Source organism: Asterias amurensis, chromosome 6, assembly GCF_032118995.1.
Source record: "Asterias amurensis chromosome 6, ASM3211899v1".
Taxonomy (NCBI): domain Eukaryota; kingdom Metazoa; phylum Echinodermata; class Asteroidea; order Forcipulatida; family Asteriidae; genus Asterias; species Asterias amurensis.
This window is the reverse complement of record NC_092653.1, coordinates 6487060-6507293: the sequence shown is the minus strand read 5'-3', so window position 1 is coordinate 6507293 and position 20234 is coordinate 6487060. Positions and strand designations below refer to the sequence as shown.

Here is a 20234-nt window from a genome sequence, read left to right as displayed (position 1 = left end):
GTGGGAACCATGCTAATGGTTCCACCCACAATTTCAAATTTTACTTCACGATTTTTTTGTTTCATTTTATTTACTGCAGTGCAAGCACTTCGTCGGTATGCCAAAGAGCAAAGAGTTAAAATTTAAAATCAGTATTGTCTTTATTGTTCAAGCTTTTTTTGCTCCCTTTTAAATTTGTGTTCCCCCACAAACTTGGTTGGTTTTACCTCCATTTTCCAAACCATCAATCCTAAGCTACAACTAAAACAAGACAAAGTGTAAACCAATAATTATTACAACAAAACTTTCTAGTCAATAATAAGATAAACTGTTTTTATTATCGAGACAACTTTCCCTTTACATTTACTTTTAACTGATATAATGTGAGGGCCTCTGTCACTTTGAGGCTGGCATAAATTTTGTGACATTACAAAAACAAAGTGTTTGAAAAAATTACTCTTTTTATGTAATTCTTTCGAAAAATACCAATAAAAATTAATAATTAACATGAGCGGTGGGTGTAGAATGTTTATTAAAGGCAGTGGACACTATTGGTAATTACTCAAAATAATTATCATCATAAAACCTTTCTTGATTACGAGTAATGGGGAGAGGTTGATGGTATAAAATATTGTGAGAAACAGCTCCCTCTGAAGTGACGTAGTTTTCGAGAATGAAGTAATTTTCCACGAATTTGATTTTGAGACCTCAAGTTTAGAACTTGAGGTCTCGAAATCAAGCATCAGAAAGCACACAACTTCATATGACAAGGGTGTTTTTTCTTTCATTATCTCGCAACTTCGACAACCAATTGAGCTCAAATTTATACAGCTTTGTTATTTTATGCATATGTTGAGATACACCGACTGTGAAGACTAGTCTTTGACAATTACCAATAGTGTCCTCTGTCTTTAAACTTTAAATAGTTGAGTTTTTGTGACATTACAAAAACAAAATGTTTGAAAAAACGAAAAAACTAGTCCTTGGCTCTTTTTATGTAATTCTTTCGAAAAATACCAATAAAATAATAAACATGAGAGGTGGGTGTAGAATGTTTATTCACAAAAAAATAGAACTTATGAAGGTCCTTATTAAGTCTTTGGTCATTTCCTTTCAAAAATACTTTATATTACTAAAGTTTTGGCCCCAATTCAACTTTAACGTGTGGTGATTTAAACAGCTTTTATCAGAAAAGGGGTGTTGAAAAACCAAACAAGTCAAGCCTTCTAAGATACTATGCAAAAGTAATTCATTTTATCAAGTACAGGATAAAAAGCTAATTATACTCCGCACATTACTCCCTTGTAGATTACTCCTGGGTTGGCTATTGTGAGTCATGGGAAGACTGGTTTTCCAGTCTATGTTTTTTCCCAATCGATTGTGTGCGTGTGTGGAAACCTATATGGAAGTGAAGGATATTCAGGAGAACCAATAAGAGAAAAGCTTTATACACATGTTGCATGTCAGAGTATAATGCTAACTCAGATTAAAGATGCTATGTCAGATTTTTGGCCGATTTGACCCAAACATTTTGATTTAAAATTCAATAGGTATTTTGATGGGGGGTCGAGAAAGTTACAAGCTTTCATTTGAGCCATTGCTCGAAAAAGTCTGCCAATTATTAGAAGCAGTGAAAGAAAGTGCTCAAAATTAGTTTTTGTCGGGATCCCGACAATATATCATGTGACCAATTCTTATGTGTTTTATAAGAAACGTTTTAAATTTTTGTCATGGTTCCTGACCAAAAACTAAAAGCTAAACTTGTTTTTGTTAGAGCGGGTGATACTCTTTGAAATACCATTCACTCCAAAAAATCTATTTTTTAATGTTTGGGGCCAAAAATCTGACATAGCATCTTTATTCTTTAAGTTATTGGTGGTCCTTAGGATGTACAGTTTGAACCCTAACCGAAAAGCCTGTGGGTTTTTCCCTAAAGAACTCCGGGGAAAGTGAAACCGTTTTATAGGCCCCTAAACAGCAGGCGTGATATTTCACTATTGAGAGGGCAAGGCACTTTACCTTTTTTGCCAAAGGCACTTGCATTGGAAAATCTTAAAATCTATGGGAAATTCTTCAAGGGCACAAAGGCCAAAGACCTAGCAAAACTTTAGGATAAAATTTAATATCTCAAGATTCACTGTTTTGATGCTTTATCAATCGTCCAATAACTTATTTTGTAAAATGCAGTGTTTTGGCTAAAGAAACACACACACAAACACACAAACACACCCGATCTTTGTTGTAACCAGTAAAATGTTGGGTTTACAAAAGTCCCGGCACGCCAAAACTAATACAAAGACAACAAAAGGGTGTTACAGTTACAGAGACCAAATTCAAGAAGAAAGTGAGACCAAGCTTCTGATGTTGTAAATCCGTCAGGAGAATCAAGTTGATGCACTATGGTGGAATAATGTTTAGCTGTTTCAAGCACTACTTAGTGGCAGTACAGCAGGCATGACATTTGCTCCTTGGAAGAAAGTAGGAATATTTGAAAGGTATAACAAGGACCTACATGTACACTTGGTGTAGGCTCTAAATAGACATTTCAGGCTATTAAAGGCAGTGCGTGGACACTATTGGTAATTACTCAAAATAATTATTAGCATAAAACCTTACTTGGTAATGAGTGAATGGGGAGCTGTTGATAGTAACACATCGTGAGAAACGGCTCCCTCTGAAGTAACGTAGTTTTAGAAGTAATATTCCACGTATTTGATTTCGAGACCTCAGATTTAAGAAGTTGAGGTCTCGAATCCAAAAATTTGAAAGCACACAACTTTGGTGACAAGGGTGTTTTTTCTTTCATTATTATTTCACAACTTTGACGACCAATTGAGCTTAAATTTTCACAGGTTTGTATGCATATGTTGAGATACACCAAGTAAGAAGACTGGTCTTTGACAATAACCCATAGTGTCCACTGTCTCTAATCACAGTTTAACAGATTTTTCCTGAAGAATATCATGCCTGGTACAGTTTCCTATCCAGCTACTAGGCCTAACCATCAGTGATAGATAATTTGTCACAATGCATCCAATAATCATACATGTAGAAGTTAAACCAATGTTTGTATGATAGAGATTGGCTGTTGCCAGCCTGGCGTTTATATCCCCTTGTGGGAGTTTGCAGAGTTCCCTTGACGGTAAGACCATATAAAACAAACAAACAATCTCATCAGCAGTAAACAACAACTGCAGCCAAATATTCTTCAAAGCCGAGGAGAAAAATGGAGCTGTATTCACCGACATCATACAAAGTTTCCTTGGCTAGGCTATACTTTGTAGTGCACAAGTGACGAGTCCAATCAAACCCAACAAAAAGAGGGGTATGAAAGTTTTACCCAACAGGGAGTTTTGCAGGAACAATTCCTCAGGGGTTTTCCTCTTGCTTTGGTTTGTAGAGCTTCAGGTACTTGTCCGAGTTCTGAAATTAATTTAGAAATAAGAAACGGGTCGAGATGAGATTGTAGGAGAAGAAAACAGAATTTTTTTTAAAGACAGTGGACACTATTGGTAATTACTCAAAATAGTTATAGGCATAAAACCTCACTTGGTAGCGAGTAGTTGGGAGAGGTTGATAGTATAAAACATTGTGAGAAACGGCTCCCTCTGAAGTGACAAAGCTTTCAAGAAAGAAGTAATTTTCAACGAATTTGATTTCGAGACCTCAGATTTAGAATTTGAGGTCTCGAAATCAACCATCTAAACGCACACATCTTCGTGTGACAAGGGTGTTTTTTTCTTTCATTTTTATCTCGCAACTTCAACGCCCAATTGAGCTCAAATTTAACAGGTTTATTATTTTATGTATATGCTGAGATACACCAAGTGAGAAGACTGGTCTTTGACAATTACCAATAGTGTCCACTGTCTTTAAAGGGAAGCTACGGCACACATTTACAATCATCCTTGAAATTAGTGCCCATCAAAACTTTCGGTTAGAAGCCTACATCAGCTTTCAATAGCATAAAGCATATTGAGAAACATTTCACTCGGATATCAGTTTTATTCCCCCAAATTTTAATCCAGATTGTGTATTCCTATCAGGAATTATTTTGAAATACCTCCTAAAATTTGGGTCCTAGTTTCAGACTTTTATACCTGTAATGACTCTCACACCTAATTTAAGTGAAACTCCAACAGCAAAGTAAGTAGTGAAAAATCCAACAACCCTGACTGGTCTTTACCTGGTTAAGTTTTCTGACAAGTAGACCCATCTCGGTGGCAGCTTGCTGGATGTAGTCAACCTCAGCAGACGTCAGAGTTTCAAGAGCAATGGGCATCTCAGTTAACGCCTTGTCCTCATCAAATGCCCTGCGTATCAGATTAACATATCAACATTTGAATGATACATTTGGTATTCAAACTTAAAATTTATGGCAATAAAACCTTTTGGTCAGAAACCTAAGGCAGGTGACTAATCAATGTTGGGAAACAGGGGAAAAAAGTATTTAATGACTTTATATGAAGCAGACTTCCCATATATGTTTGCTGAGGAAGTTCTGTCATTAACAAACTTCCCCTAAAATTCACCTGCCAGTGAATGCCTTCTGCGGGTTTAACAAAGAATTGACAAGAGTGGGATTAGAACCAATGACCTCCGTCGTTGGTAATAATAATAATAATATTTAAAATTTATATTGCGCCCCTTACACACAAAATGATCAGAGGCGCAGAACACATGTTAAAAAGCACAGAGTGGAAGAAAAAGACTAAGAAAAAGACTGGTCACCAGGCCAGTGCCCAAACAAAAGTATGGGGATACGTCTGTTCCGCCAACAGAGCACTAATTAGTTACTTATTACATAGGCCTATCTCTAATGGCATGGGTAATGTCTTGACCTTTTCAGCAGACAGACGCCTCTAACCCTATCTATGCTAAAATTCTAAACTAACTGGCAAGGTGAATCCGAATCCCACTTCTCAGTTTTTTGTTCAACCCTCAAATCATTTAAAATTTACCCAGTCAGTTTTTCTCTTGCGGTTAATACTGATGATTAAAATCCTTACAAAATGTGCATGGAGTTAAGAAATGGCAGAATCAATACAAGACAACAGAAAAACAGGACTGTAGAACCCAGAGCACAAAACAAACCATGCCAGAGCCAGCCACACAAAAATGCAGGTACGCATTACAGTAAGTATGCAAAAAAGACTTTCAAACAATTCATCAAATATTCAAAAAGTTGCAGGCAGATATAAACTAGTATAAATATGAAGGGAAAAAACACAGGCAAAATCAAGATTATAAATGAAGGGAGAAGACAAACAAGCAAGTGGACGAAACATTAAAAACACATGGTAGAAAACCACATCTGTACTTACTTGAGTCTTTTCTTGAGTAGTTCTTGTGTTTCCGCTGGGCACATCTTCTGTTTATCAAGCCCACTGGACCCATCTTGAGTTTTGGAAGTATTATTTTCTTTAAGAAAGCAACCATTATAAAAATTTAATGGATGTTAAATTTGTATCATTAATAACAAATTATATTTTTGTTTTACCCATACACCTAGTATGTGTGTAAAGTACTGTATACACAAAACTGGGAAACAAAAATGGGCTATGGATTCGAACCCATGACCTTTACCGTTCAAGAACAAGCGTCTTCACCACTCACTGAGCTGACCAGGTAGTTCAACATTTATTTATTTAAAGGCAGTGGACACTATTGGTAACTACTCAAAATAATTTTAAGCATAAAACCTTTCTAGGTGACGAGTATTGGGGAGAGGTTGATGGTATAAAACATTGTGAGAAACGGCTCCCCCTGAAGTAACTTTGTTTTCGAGAAAAAAGTAATTTTCCACGAATTTGATTTTGAGACCTCAGATTTAGAACTCGAGGTCTCGAAATAAACCATCTTAACGCACACAACTTCGTGAGACAAGGGTGTTTTTTTCTTTCATTATTATCTCGCTAGTTCGATGACCGATTGAGCTCAAATTTTCACAGTTTTGTTATTTTATGCATATTGTGATACATCAAGTGAGAATACTGGTCATTGACAATTACCAATAGTGTCCAGTGCCTTTAAGCAGCAGCCGTCGATTTCACAAAGAGTTAGGACTCGTCTTATCTCGAGTTAGGACGAGTAACTCGTCTTAACTTAGGATTAATCTTAAGGTCTGCATGCTACAGTGCAGGGTTGGGACTTGTCCTAAGTCCTAAGATTAGTCTTAAAGGAACACGTTGCCTTGGATCGGACGAGTTGGTCTATAAAAAAGCGTTTGTAACCGTTTGTTATGAAATGCATATGGGTAGAAAGATAATTTAAAAGTAGACAACAATGATCCACACAAGTTTGCCTCGAAATTGCGTGGTTTTCCTTTTACTGTGCGAACAAACACGGTCGGCCATTTATGGGAGTCAAAAATTTGACTCCCATAAATGACCGACAGTGATAGTTCACAACATAAAAGGAAAACCGTGCAATTTCGAGTGATACTTGTGTGGATCATTATATTCTACTTTTAAAGCCATTGTACACTTTCGGTAAACAGTATTGTCCAAGTCCCACACTTCGTGTATCACAACTTATATATAAAATAACAATCCTGTGGAAATTTTGGCTCAATCGGACATCGGAGTCGGGAGAAAATAACGGGAAAACCCACTCCTGTTTTCGCGCGTTTCGCCGTGTCATGACATGTGTTTACAACAAATCCGTAATTCTCGTTAACGAGAATTTATATTGTTTTATCGTTTTCTCAAAAAGTAAAGCATTTCATGGACTAATATTTCAAGAGAAGTCTTTCACCATTACCTTCTGTAAACCCTGTAAATTATTTGTAAATCTGTGAACTTTTTTTTTTTTCTGTACCGAAAGGGTCCAATGGCTTTAAAGCATCTTTCTAACCATATGCATTTCATAAAAAATGGTTTCAAACGCTTTTAATAGACCAACTCGTCCGATCCAAGGCAACGTGTTCCTTTAAGTTAGGAAGAGTTTTGTGAAATCGACGACAGGTTTTGCAAGAATTTAAATGCTGTAAATTTGCGTTTGGGATAATGACACAAATAAGATATTCTCCCAAGATAATTGTGATGATGACGTCAGGTGAACTGTGTCAAAAGGCCACAACCAGAAGGATTTGGCCAGATACACTAAGCTTGCGTATAGGGAGAACCAGGTCATCGAACATAAATATTGAAATACTGTGCAAGTTTATGGCAAGTTTAGTGTATTATGTCAGGTAATAAACCACCACCCTTGCATAAAAAAAATAATAAATAAATAAAAAACAAGGGAAACTGATTGGGAAAGTGTTAAAAATAGTTTGGGCTTGAACAAAGAAAAGTTTACTTGAACAAACAACCTCCAGATTAACACCTGCACTCTACCAACTAAGTTATCAAGCCCTATAGTGGCGGTCCCCCTATCAGTCAATATCTTTGTTTGGGGGTGCCAGTCAAAAGCCATATAACCACTATCTGCCGTGTAGACAAGGATCCTACCCCTAATTACGGTACAACCTGGAAAGCGTCAGCCAGGGGATCACCTTAAGGGGATGCGACTTTTTAATACTAAATGTCAAGTAATAAACCACAAGGGAAACTGACTGGGTAAGTAAATAGTTTGGGTTTGAATAAAGACAAATTCACAGAATCTGGACGTGAACCAAGTCTTTCGTTCTACATTTGTGTACCTTTGTTTGCGCTTTTCGTTGCCGAGGGGAACATTTTGGTGTACATTGACTGCTCCATTTGTTTGAAAGTTTTCCTCGCCGTGTGCAATTTAGCAATCTCCTTGACGATGGCCGTGTCGTTTGGACACTGCTTCTGGGCTTTAGACAGCCACTTCTGTGCTTTTTCAAAATCACTCAGCTGCAAAAAGGCCTGAAACAAAGAAGATACAATAAAAAATATGGGTATCACTAAGAAAAAAACACAGTCTGTATTAACCTTTCTATTCTTTGTAATTTTGTATGGCTAATTGACCAATCATTATCCAAAGAAGAAATACAAGATCTGGGCCCAATTTCATAGAGCTTCTAAGCACAAAAATTTGCTATGCATGAAATTTCTTCCTTGATAAAAACAAAATTACCAACGAAATGTCCACGTGATTGTCAGGATACGCAAACAACAGCTGAATACCAGTTAACAAGAAACAGACTTTTCATGCTAAGCAAATTGTTGTGCTTAGCAGCTCTATGAAATTGGGCCCTGCATGGTGAGGTTGGCGTAGTGGTGGCTTGCCTCCCCTTCCACCTCTAGGACCCTGGGGTAGATTTCACAAGGAGTTAGGAGATATACAAATTGCATGGATAGTCCTAAGTTAGGACGAGTAACTGGTCCTAACTTGAGATAAGACTAGTCCTAACTCTTTGTGAAATACACCCCTGGTTCCATACCTTCCGGGGGCACTATGTGGATTAGATTTTCAATCCCTACTTGATTGTGTGGGTTTTCCCCTGGAATAATTCTCTGGGCTTTTCCTATAACTGAAACTTCTTCAATGTCTTCTCTCTTCTCAACTGGCTCTACTTAGAGTAATGATAATATGTATCAAAATCCAAATGAAAAAGGATTAAAGACACTGTAAACTATTGGTAATTGTCAAAGACCACTCTTCTCACTCAGTGTATCTCAACATATGCATAAAATAATGAACCTGTGAAAATTTGAGCTCAATCGGTCATCGAAGTTGCGAGATAATAATGAAAGAAAAAAACACCCTTGTCACACAAGGTTGAATGATTTCAGATGCTTGATTTCGAGACCTCAAACTCTAAATCTGAGGTCTTGAAATCAAATACGTGGAAAAGATACTTCTTTCTCGAATACTACTTTACTTCAAAGGGACCCGTTTCTCACAATGTTTTATACTATCAACCTCTCCCCATTACTCGTCACCGAGTAAGGTTTTATGCTAATAATTATTTTGAGTAATTACCAATAGTGTCCACTGCCTGTAAAAGCAGAGCTGCAGTAGGCTTTTAAAGGCAGTGGACACTATTGGTAATTACTCAAAATAATTATTAGCATAAAACTTTACTTGGTAATGAGTAATGGAGAGAGGTTGATAGTATAAAACTTTGTGAGAAACGGCTCCCTCTGAAGTGACATAGTTTTCGAGAAAGAAGTATTTTTCCACAAATTTGATTTTGAGACCTCAAGTTTAGAATTTGAGGTCTCGAAATCAACCATCTAAAAGCACACAACTTCGTGTGACAAGGGTGTTTTTCTTTCATTGTTATCTCGCAACTTCGACGACCGATTGAGCTCAAATTTTCACAGGTTTGTTATTTTATGCATATGTTGAGATACACCAAGTGAGAAGACTGGTCTTTGACAATTACCAATAGTGTCCACTGTCTTTAACCAAAAGATTGTATCGCCATTAATTTTAAAGGCAGCGGACACTATTGGTATTTACTCAAAACAATTGTTAGCATAAAACCTTACTTGGTAACAAGCAATGGAGAGCTGTTGATAGTATAAAACATTGTGAGAAACAGCTCCCTCTGAAGTAACGACGTTTTTGAGAAAGAAGTAATTTCTCACTGAAATATTTGTATTGATTTTGAGACCTCAGCTAATGCCTAGAAAAATAAGTGCTTTTTTTAAAAGGTAAAAAAAAAATATATACATAATATATCTTAGTTACCTGGCCTCGTCTAAACATAGCTTTGACATTATTGTGATCGATATCTAACGCCTTCATGCAGTTGGACAACGCCCTCGTTGAGTTGCAAAGTTTGATGTTACATAAGGCTGAGTTGAGTAACAACTTGAGCAGGACTCGTTTCATTTCATCTTCTTCAGACTCGTCAGCTAGTCTAGCCTCTTCAAGGAGTCTGATGGCCTGATAAGGATTCAATTATATAAAAAATGCAAAGTGTTTTTTTAATACTTAGTTTTATGAGATATCGCCCAACTCACAGGGTCGGACGGCCACTTCAAGGTGAGAGCTACCCTTAACTAATTTGGGCTAACGACCCAAGTCAACTGTCAGCAGGGACACGTTGCCACACCTACTCCTTCGTCTGAAACAGAGTTGCCCCCTTCACAGTCCTCAAGGATGTAGGCATCGGTATCATCCACTAGAAGCCTGGCTGGTAGAGCAGAATGCACTGCCTTCATAACTTTATACAAGGCAATTATGGTTAGGACCCTTGCTAAAGGGCACAAGTGTCATGACCGGGAATTGAACCCACACTCTGCTGCTGACAGTACCAGAGCTTGGGTCCGGTGAACTAGACCACTCAGCCACCACAAGCCAAAATATGAGCAAAATATCACGGAGGATTACTTCTCATTTGGGAACTTGATAACCATGTTATCTAGTTTGAATGAAAAAGTCATTAAGTTAGCAAGGTTTTACTTATTCATTTCTTAGTTATCCAGGGGAAATTTCTTAATATACAATACTGTTTTTTCAATTGTACCCAGCAATAACAACTACACTAATCCTTACCTACATCAGGTGTCTTCTAGGCACCCTGATGTCATTTTATACGAGGTATATTCACAAATGAAATTTATCTTACCTTTCCGTAGTGATAACTGGCTTTGGAGAATAATTTATTTTGGTAAAGTTCATTGCCACTCTGTGAAGAAAAAAAAAAAAGGTTGGTTTAAAGACACTGGACACTATGTACATAAAATAAAAAACTTGTGAAAATTTGAGCTCAATCGATCATCGAAGTTGCGAGACTAATGAAAGAAAAAACACCTTTGTCCCACGAGACCTCAAACTCTAAATCTGAGGTCTTTAAATCAAATACGTGGAAAAGATACTTCTTTCTCGAATACTACTTTACTTCAAAGGGACCCGTTTCTCACAATGTTTTATACTATCAACCTCTCCCCATTACTCGTTACACGGAGTTGTGTGATTTCAGATGCTTGATTTTGAGACCTCAAATTCTAAATCCGAGGTCTCGAAATTAAATTCGTGGAAAATTACTTCTTTCTCGAAAACTACCTTAGTTCAGAGGGAGCTGTTTCTCACAGTGTATTATACTATCAAAAGCTCCCCAAGTAAGGTGTTATGCTAATAAATATTTTGAGTAATTACCAATAGTGTCCACTGGCTTTAACAAGGACTAACTCCTCGAAAGCTGGCAGGGAAAAAAAAACAGGGCAAGAAATAAACAGCAAATGGTACTGACCACTAATGCTACTAATAAATAACTTGGTACCCGAATCTCAGACACTGATGTAATCGAATGTGCAACATCATATCAAAGCTTTATGTTTACTTGCGGTAATCATCTGAGAGCTGGGTAAATAATAATAATAATAATAACAATAATAATAATAATCAGTTTTTATATAGCGCATATTACAAAATAAAGTCTCTAAGCACTTCTGTGATTAAAAAGATGGGTTTTAAGTTTAGATTAAAATTGTTCTAGCGTGGAACATTCTTTAAAATTGTTTGAGTTCCATAGTCTAGGAGAAGCATATTTGAAGGAACACTGATCGTAGAACTTTGTGTGAACTGGAACTGCTGTGAGAAGACCGTTTGAACTGGAACAAAGTTTTCGCGGAGGGTGATAATGTTGTATTAATACCTGGAGATAGTCTGGTGCTGATCCGTTTTTGCATTTGTAGGTGTTTGAAAACTATCCGTGATTTAACAGGTAGCCAGTGGAGTTGTGAAAGATTGGAGTGATGGGTTCAAGTGATCGTGTTCTAGTGATGAGCGTTTGTCTAACAAACACTTAAAGGTAATAAGGGACCGTCCAAAGGTTTTTCGATTTTTTTTTAGGTTGTACAGAAAGTACTACTTTTTAAAAATTTTCTTTCAAAAATGATGACCATTATTTTAATATTAACATCTTACCCCCTCTCCCTTGAAAACTTTGGACAGCCCCTAACCCAAATCCCTCAAGTGATTTACATCTAATTCAAGACCAGTATGCACAAAATCATACAATCATCTCAAGCTATACCTTGCGCTCTGCATTCGCCACGTTAAGAATCTCAGAAAACGTTGCCATCTTCCTCCGCTCAACCGTCCATGTGTCAAACTCTCCAGCTACGGGATTGTCCATTATATTCACCAGCTCCACCTCAAATAAAACTGGCAAGGAAAACAAACAAAACTAACTTTAAAGATGAGTATTTCGTGCACTATAACTTAAAACCAGACTGCTTAGAACAAGTTTGAGTGCCCACATTTAGTCGACCTGTGATTGACCACTGACTAGCAACGAACATGCGCAGCGGCATTCTCTCTGGAACAACAAGGTTTAAAGCCTACTCATCCGTATTTCCCCTAGTGACACTGGTTCCCTTCTGTGCTTTACAAATGTTAGCATGGAACAGGCTATCGGGACCACGGAATAAACCATGCTCGTGAGAGGCTGGTTCGAAATGGTCGGCCCCAGTAGTCAACCATTGGTTGACTAGACTGGGTTCGAGTAAAAAAGTCAACCTTTAGTTAACCATGGTGCACACTCGAACTTGCTCTTAGACTGTATTGGCTTGGCCAAGCAGATAAGAGCACAGAACACAAGCTCAGCAGCCGAAACGCTAGGATTAATTCTATCTCAAGTTACGATAAGTAACCCGTCATAACTTAGGATGGGTTCAATGCGTCCTACGTCTTTCGGTCCTAAGATTAATCCTAAGTTAGAAAGAGTTCGGGGAAACCGGCGGCTGGTGTTTCTGATCAACAGAGTGTAGGTTCGAATCCAGGTCGTGCTCTGAGGTAGGTCAACTAGCAAGCTATTACTATTACTTTACTGTTCTTGCTTTAAAGCCAGGGGTGCTCTCTTTGAGAGTACTACTTCACTTTTTCATAAGAACTCAAATATTATATTAATTTTGGTTTTACCCATATACACCGATGTGTGTAGCACTGTATACTAAGTAATTTCCCCCGAGTCCTTTGAAAAAAATCACAGGCATATTACTCGACGGGATTTGAACCCACGATCTGGGCAATTCTAGAGCAGTGTCATACCAACTAGACCACCGAGATTGCCGGCAGTTCGAATCCCACAATATACCTGTGATTTTTTTTACAGGACTCGGGAAAGTACTGAGTATACAGTGCTAACACACATCGGTGTATATGGGTAAAACCAAAACTAATATTCTTTATCCCCGATACAAATTTAATAAAAATTAACTCGAATATTAAAACCGCAGACTTTTACAATGAATCCTTTACTTACTTGATGCATTTTCAGGTATCCTAGGTGGTACCCCCATAGCTCCGAAGGCGTACTCGGGTTTCACCAAAAACTGTGATATTTCACCTTTACGCATCGTTGAAATAGCTACATCAAGACCTTCAATGACTTTACCTAAATATCAAAATGTCAAAGGAAAAATTGACAGACACATTCAGCTCAATATGTGGAATTACGAAAAACTGTCAAAGCAATGTCCAGGGCATGGAACAACCGAGTTTCATTTTTGAGCCAATATCATGTGTCACTTCTTGATACATAAAATGAAATAGCCATCTCTCCCATTCTCAAAAAACATATTTTTTTCCGGCCAGATGAAACACTGAGTGCTGGAAAAATTCAGGAAATATTTGAAAATTCTGGTAATGGCCGAAAAACTGGCATCCCTGTGCATGTGCAAAGGGCCCAGAAAACTGCGGGCTATAGTCAAACATGGTTCTAGGTAGCCCGACAGGCTAGTCAGAAATGAGCAATTTACCTGTATTAACCTACTCTAACAGGCTCGTTAATACTTGTACGGGCTTGTCAAACATACAGCTACATTGTAACGAGCCCGGCTGCCAAGTCAAGAAATAGTTTGCCCAAAAGGCCTGATAAATATCAGCAGTGTTATATATGTTCCTTCTTTGTCTCTTACCCTCTCCCAGACGATATTTCTCTGGTCTGTTCCGAAGTCTCGTTGAGTCATACGGGTCATCGGAATATTCAAGGTATCCATTATAATGAACTGAAAAGAGAAGAGCATTCACAAAGGATTAACATTAGATGAGACTTCAGATTTTAAGCATGGGCAGTGACACTTTGTCATTCAAAAGAGCATTCTCCCTTAAAGGCAGTGGACACTATTGGTAATTACTCAAAATAATTATTAGCATAAAACCTTTCTTGGTGACGAGTTATGGGGAGAGGTTGATGGTACAAAACATTGTGCGAAACGGCTCCCTCTGAAGTGCCTTAGGATTCGAGAAAAGAGTAATTTTCCACGAATTTGATTTTGAGACCTCAGATTCAGGACTTGAGGTCTCGAAATCAACCATCTAAGCGCACACAACTTTGTGTGACAAGGGTGTTTTTTTCTTTCATTATTATCCCACAAGTTCAAAGACCGATTGAGCTCAAATTTTCACATGTTTGTTATTTTATGCATACGTTAAGATACACCAACTATGAAGGCTAGTCTTTGACAATTACCAATAGTGGTGCCTGATCAAATGCCAATTAAAACACCCGAGGACCGGTCAAAACTCTCTTCAAGTGGCCTGACTATTGAAAAAGCTAATAGACTAATGACTGGTCCTGCTGGCCATTCACTTTTAAAACAAGTTTAAGGGCAAACCTGCACTATCCCTCTAAATGTTATACTTTTGCCTCTTTAAGTTCTACAAAGAACACTTTCTTTATAAAAAAGACAGGAAGGCATTTGGGGTAGATCGAGGTAATGTATTTTTTTTATTTTTTTTTTTATTTTATTTTTTTATGCAAGTCACCAGACACACAAGGCCTGATGGCCACTTCAAGGTGTGCGCTACAATAATTTTTGTCCACAGGCCGTTGCCTCCTAGGGCTGAAACAGGGTTACCCCTTTTACAGTCCATACGGATGTAGGCTTGGGTATCATCAGTCCGAAGCCTGGACGGTAGAGCAGAAAGCACTACCTCCCCAATTTTACGTAGCAAGTGTTACGACTGGGATTCGAACCCAAACTCTGCTAATCAAACACCAGAGCTTGAATCCGGTGCTCTTAACCGCTCGGCCAGATGATGTTGTATTTCAACCTTGTGTGATATAGATGTCAAGGAGTTTTTGAAAGTTTAATTAGTCAACAACTAACCTGTTGCAGTATCACTTTGACCTATGACCTCTCCTGAACCCACTTTGATGACTCTTTTCATCACACCGCCATCACCGATAATAGGACGCATACGCCTGCTGATCTTTTCAAATGGAGACTGTAAAAGAAAATAAGAACCATTAACATGTACTGTGGACCAGTTGCATGGTGTGAGAACGGTTGCTAACAGAAGGTCTAAATCTAGGATCAACATTTAAGGGGGAATCTTCACCCTCTCTATCTGTGTTCGTTAAAAACCCAAGAGCTCAGTTCCTTGACTCTGATTCATAGATATAGTGTAACTTGTAAGGTGTTGGCCTTGTCTCATATAACCCTGGACGATATCGAAAATTTTGACTGGTGATATATCGTCAAGTAAATATCGCCGATATGACGATATATCGTGAAGATTTTTGAAAATTGAAAGTACCCTTCAGAAGGGGACGACAATGGCTGAATCGCACGCTAAAACAGTTTTACCGCAAGGACGAAGACAAGACAAACAAAACATGACTGTTGTGTAAAAAAAACAAAAACAAAAAACATTACATCCATATTCCATGAAACAGAAAACGTAATATTTTTTTGTTTTACATTACTGGCTCTGAAGCAATTAAATCATATTTGTACCTCAATCGATTGGAGTGTTGCGATCTCTAAAAACCCATGGAGAAAAAACTTTTTTATTCCAATGTGTTCACAATCATCACTATACACGTGCATGGATATTCACAGTCGATTCGCTTGTGTTGGTCAACTCACCGTCAACACGACCAATGCTATTTTATATAGCTGTATGGCCAAAACAGTTCCAAATGCAAGAAAGCGCCCTCTGTTGTCCATGATGTACAATACAAGCTCTGTGAAGAAGCAAGATGGCAGCCGACGGCTTTTGCCACCTCAAGATTATTTTTTTCACGATAAAAAAACCCTCATTTTATTACCGAAAAGTAACCAAAACTAGTAAAAATTCTCTTTTGGCTAACACAGCACATAAACGGTTCAAGAACGTTGGTCATGCTTCAGTGCTGCAAAGAGATATGATGATGTCTAGATATGATGATGTTTACAAGATATGCGTTCAGCCACAACTTTCATTCGAAGTCGTAAAAGACGGCATCAGCCCTAACAAATCTTATTTACCTGTGAGATTGTAAGAAATCCGTAGAAAATACTCGATATTTTGAAAGATATCGTCTATGAAAAAAAATATCGTTGTGAGACCATATTTCGATAAATTCAAAACCAACATCGATATTGGCGATATTGTTTTCAATATCGTATCGTGACGATACTATCGTCATATCGTCCAGGCTTAGTCTCATATTGTCTTGTCTGCTTCCTTTGTCCTTTGTCCTGTAATGGTTCCTTGGTTTTATGTTTGTTTGTCCATAGGTTATGGTTCAAAAGCGTCCTGCTTAACCTTACACCTAAATGTTGTCATTCTGCCGGTAACTATTGAATCAAAATATATTTATTATTTCATGCTGCAACTTGGGTAATTTCAACATATTATGTGCTTTTTTGTATTGAAACAAATGTTACTGAATTGAATAGTGAACTGTATCTATCCTGGGTGTCAGTTTGGGTGTGAAAATCGTGTACAACCATGCACAAAAGAGAGTTGACACCCAAACTTACGCGCACTTGTTCGAAGGCGCGTTCTGTTTTGTGTAAGAAATCAATAGCTCCCCCTTGCATAACGCGAAACGCTACAGATATGCTGAGGTCACGCCCACGTTTTTTATGCACAGAGAACAGCCATTGTCCAATGATCTGCCTCAGCTTTTTGAGAGTGTGATGTCGTATGCATTGGGTCTATTCAGTGAAAGGCTTTGGTGATGTGTCTCACCAGATGTTCATCTCCTGGTTCGTCATCGTCAGGGTCCATCATCTCACGGTTCAACTGCTTGAAGACTTCCTCCTCATCAAAGTAGTTCTTCTCAGTCGACTCTTAGTGACCAAAGATAAAAAAGGGGAAAAAAAGAACTATAAGTAAGATTTGAAACGTTGCATGGTCGAGATACAATAGGTAAGGCGGCTGCACCATTTACATGAGTAGGATTTGAAATGGAGATAGTATAGTTAAAACCATAAGCCAGTAAGATTTTATCTTTGCATGGTGGAGACCATGGTTTGCAGTGACTATTGAGCGATTAAAATAGACAGTTCATTTTTAGGGTAGAGATCATGGTAATAGCCAAATTGCACTTTCTGCACTGTGAACAGTTAGAGATTTCCTGGGGCGCTAGTTCTGTAGGGAGGACTGCAGATGTCAAAAATTTCTCAAAAAATAATAAAATTAGCAAAATAACAAAAACAAAACATGTTTAGCATCCCCACTCGCTTCCTTTTTAGAGGCAGTCGCCTTTTTTGTTTGTTTTTTTTAAATAGAAAAAGAACATGATACATATGAACAATGTCAACAATTAATTTCTGAAACTAGCCCAGCCAGTTGTCCTTAAAAATGGCTCCCCTTCCTTTATTTTCCAAAAAGGCTGGACGCTTAAAACATGTTTTTTTTTTATTTGTCCTTTTAGCAACCCAGTTTCTACCCTAGCTAGGTGTAATCAGCATTATGAAGTCCACATACCCACTGGTTGACACACCTCAAACTCCACACCTTTACTCTCTGGTTTACAGAGTTCTTCGAGGTCCACAGGCTCAGACAAGTTGATGTGAAACTCATCTTCGAGACGATCTACCTGACTTGGGGGTTCCATGGTTGTAAAGCGGTTTTTTTTATTTCTGAAAAAGGGAAATAAACCTGTTGAAAATACTCATTCTTACATTCTCAACCGTAAACAGTTTTTATTGTAAACTCGCGAATTTTTCAATGCGCATGAACAAGAACGACCGAGTATTAAAACAAACCAAGAAAAAAAAACTACATATGGCCTCTATTCTCATCTCACTGCCTTGCGAATTTGCAACACCTTTTCTAATTTTAAGACTTTAGAATTGTTTAATTTGGAGGCCACGAAGGCCATGGCCTGCGATGCCCTAGTTGCGATAACAGAACCCTCCTCCCAACGGCGGAGCTGGAGGAACCCTCCTCACGATGAGAGGAGGGTTACTTATCGCAACTAGCGATGCACCTGGTCTTGACCTCCCTTGCCAGGTTTGTTATTTAACAGTTTTCAGGGTAAAGGTTTCTGTATCCTGCCACCACTTTGTCATTTGGTATTTATGAGTATAACTTAGAATTGAATGTAAAGTCTATAATAATAATTATAATTTACTTCAATATTGAAATTCCTTTTTGTAATTTCAAAATACTATTATTATTATTAATAACTAATGTACTAAGTAGCCTATGGGCAAGGGGGGGCGTATTTTTAATAATGAGTGAATTTGAAAAGGAAAGGAAGGTGGTGGCACACTACAGACATTTTCCCAATCTGATTATCTCATGAATGACTTACATTTACAACTATAGCCCACCTTGTTGAGCTGTAAACGGCTCTCTTTTACCATCGGTCTCATCACAATACGGTGACTGTGATGAGACTGATGTTAAAAGACAATGGCCCTTTCTTTTTTGGTCTCATCACAGTCGCGGGAAACCCGCCCTATGCGCAGGTCCCGCAAGAGTTCCGATTTCACACAACACTTTGTATAAATCTTAATTGCTAAGCAAAGACTGACGTCACAATACCAATTACCCTGTCCCTGTTTGTACTCCGCTTAGTTTACTTTTTTTCCCGTTCAGTTTGTTTTTTTCCTGTCCCATATCATTTATGAGTCCCTTTTCTTTTTTCCTTTCCCGTATTATTTCCCCAGCCCTGCTATTTTTGTTTTCGTCCTATTCATTATTTTCTTGTTCTGTTTTTTCCATTTTGTATTATTTGTCAGTCAAATTAATTTTGTTCCTGTCCCGTTCCTTATCCCCCATATCCCCGTTCGCGCACTTTTTTTGCGATGTTTTTTTGTGTGCAAATTTCCTATTCGCTACCGCGAGTCTCGCTAGACAGGTAAACTTGGGGGGGGTAACAAAAGAGGTGTAGATGGCGCGAGGTTTGAAGAAAAAATTAATGTTCCCATGTGAATTTAAGGCGTGTTTTGTTCAGTTTGTCATAATTTACTTGAGGACAGATGCATTCCTGAAAAAATGGCGCTGCGTGTTAAGTGCCGTTCCCCCGTCCCCCTTCCTCTTCCCGTCCCAGGTGCTCTAATTATCGCATACCTCCGTTCTCCATGTTCCCATCCCCACAGTAACTTTGCTTATACTGTACGCGAGCGGCCCATAGCAACAGTTCTTTGTTTGCAGTGTACGCGCGCGCTACCTAGCAACAGTAGAAACGGCGCGCAAAACCCCACAAACTTTGGTGTTTTTTTGCTCATAAATCTGTCAATTCTAAATTCAGTCAAAAATAGATGAGTGTCAAGAAAGCTCCTTCCTTCCGTGTAAATTTAACAAGATTTGATGCAATATCCAGGGATGAGATCTACATCACATTCACACACACACACGATTCGGCTATTTATAAAGAAATTAGTGAAAAAGTGGTGGCGCCATACAGAAAGTTATCAAATTATTTTTATACAGCACGTTGTCTCCGATGTCTACTTCTACCTCTTTATGGATGGTGTGGTCTGACCTTTGGCACTCTTCTCTGATTGCAAAAAATTACTACTAGTAGTACTACCAGTCCATGCAGCATGCTGCGCGACAGCCAAAGTAATTGTTTACATTTCTTCGTTTCAACACGAGTCCGTTTACAGTGTGTAAATATAGAGCAGTTACACCATAAATCATACACACAAACCCTTGCTCTAGTCTATGCACAAACTTACTTACACAACTGATCACCAGAGGTACGTGATGATGACAGGAACAACCTCAACAACAGTTTCAATCATTTTCGTCTGTCACACACATGTGATTTTGCTGTTTTAGCGCCCTCTTGCATCGTTGGACAAACATCAGTCGATATATCCTGTATCGATTGTTAATTGGATTTTGGACTAGGGGGGTCGAGGTCACTGCTAATTAGCATGCGGCGAGTAAAACAGCGCCGTATGTGTCACGTGCTGTGGTTACCGACGACGTCACCGACATCTAAATAGCCACAAAATAGTCTGGTCATCAAAATGTACACTGTCTACTAAAACGCTCGAAAGAGGCATGGGCTAGACATTAAAAAATGACATTACCGTTACTCCCACGTGATTGCAGGTGTGTAGTAAACAAGCGGCCACATGATACACCGACTGACCAATGAGGGAACGGTCTGCATAATTAATTGATTGATTCCATAATCGGTGGGGTTG

At 38.3% G+C, this 20234-nt stretch overlaps 1 protein-coding gene across 2 annotated transcripts; it reads right to left on the bottom strand.

The window, feature by feature from the left end:
• Positions 1-291: 291 nt before the first annotated feature.
• LOC139938948 (inactive peptidyl-prolyl cis-trans isomerase FKBP6-like) lies at positions 292-19891 on the bottom strand. Of its 2 annotated transcripts, none has more exons than XM_071934626.1 (13): positions 19758-19891; positions 17554-17708; positions 16813-16913; positions 14961-15078; positions 13767-13856; positions 13112-13243; positions 11882-12012; positions 10472-10531; positions 9589-9786; positions 7625-7814; positions 5304-5400; positions 4166-4292; positions 292-3402 (listed from the first exon to the last, which is right to left on the bottom strand). In XM_071934626.1, the coding sequence occupies exons 2-13, from the start codon at positions 17681-17683 to the stop codon at positions 3349-3351; spliced, it is 1428 nt and encodes a 475-aa protein (XP_071790727.1). In that variant the 5' UTR covers positions 17684-17708; positions 19758-19891; the 3' UTR covers positions 292-3348. The 2 variants fall into 2 exon arrangements, with proteins under 2 accessions (XP_071790727.1, XP_071790726.1); XM_071934625.1 differs by having other exon boundaries at positions 19762-19866.
• Between the last annotated feature and the right edge of the window lie 343 nt (positions 19892-20234).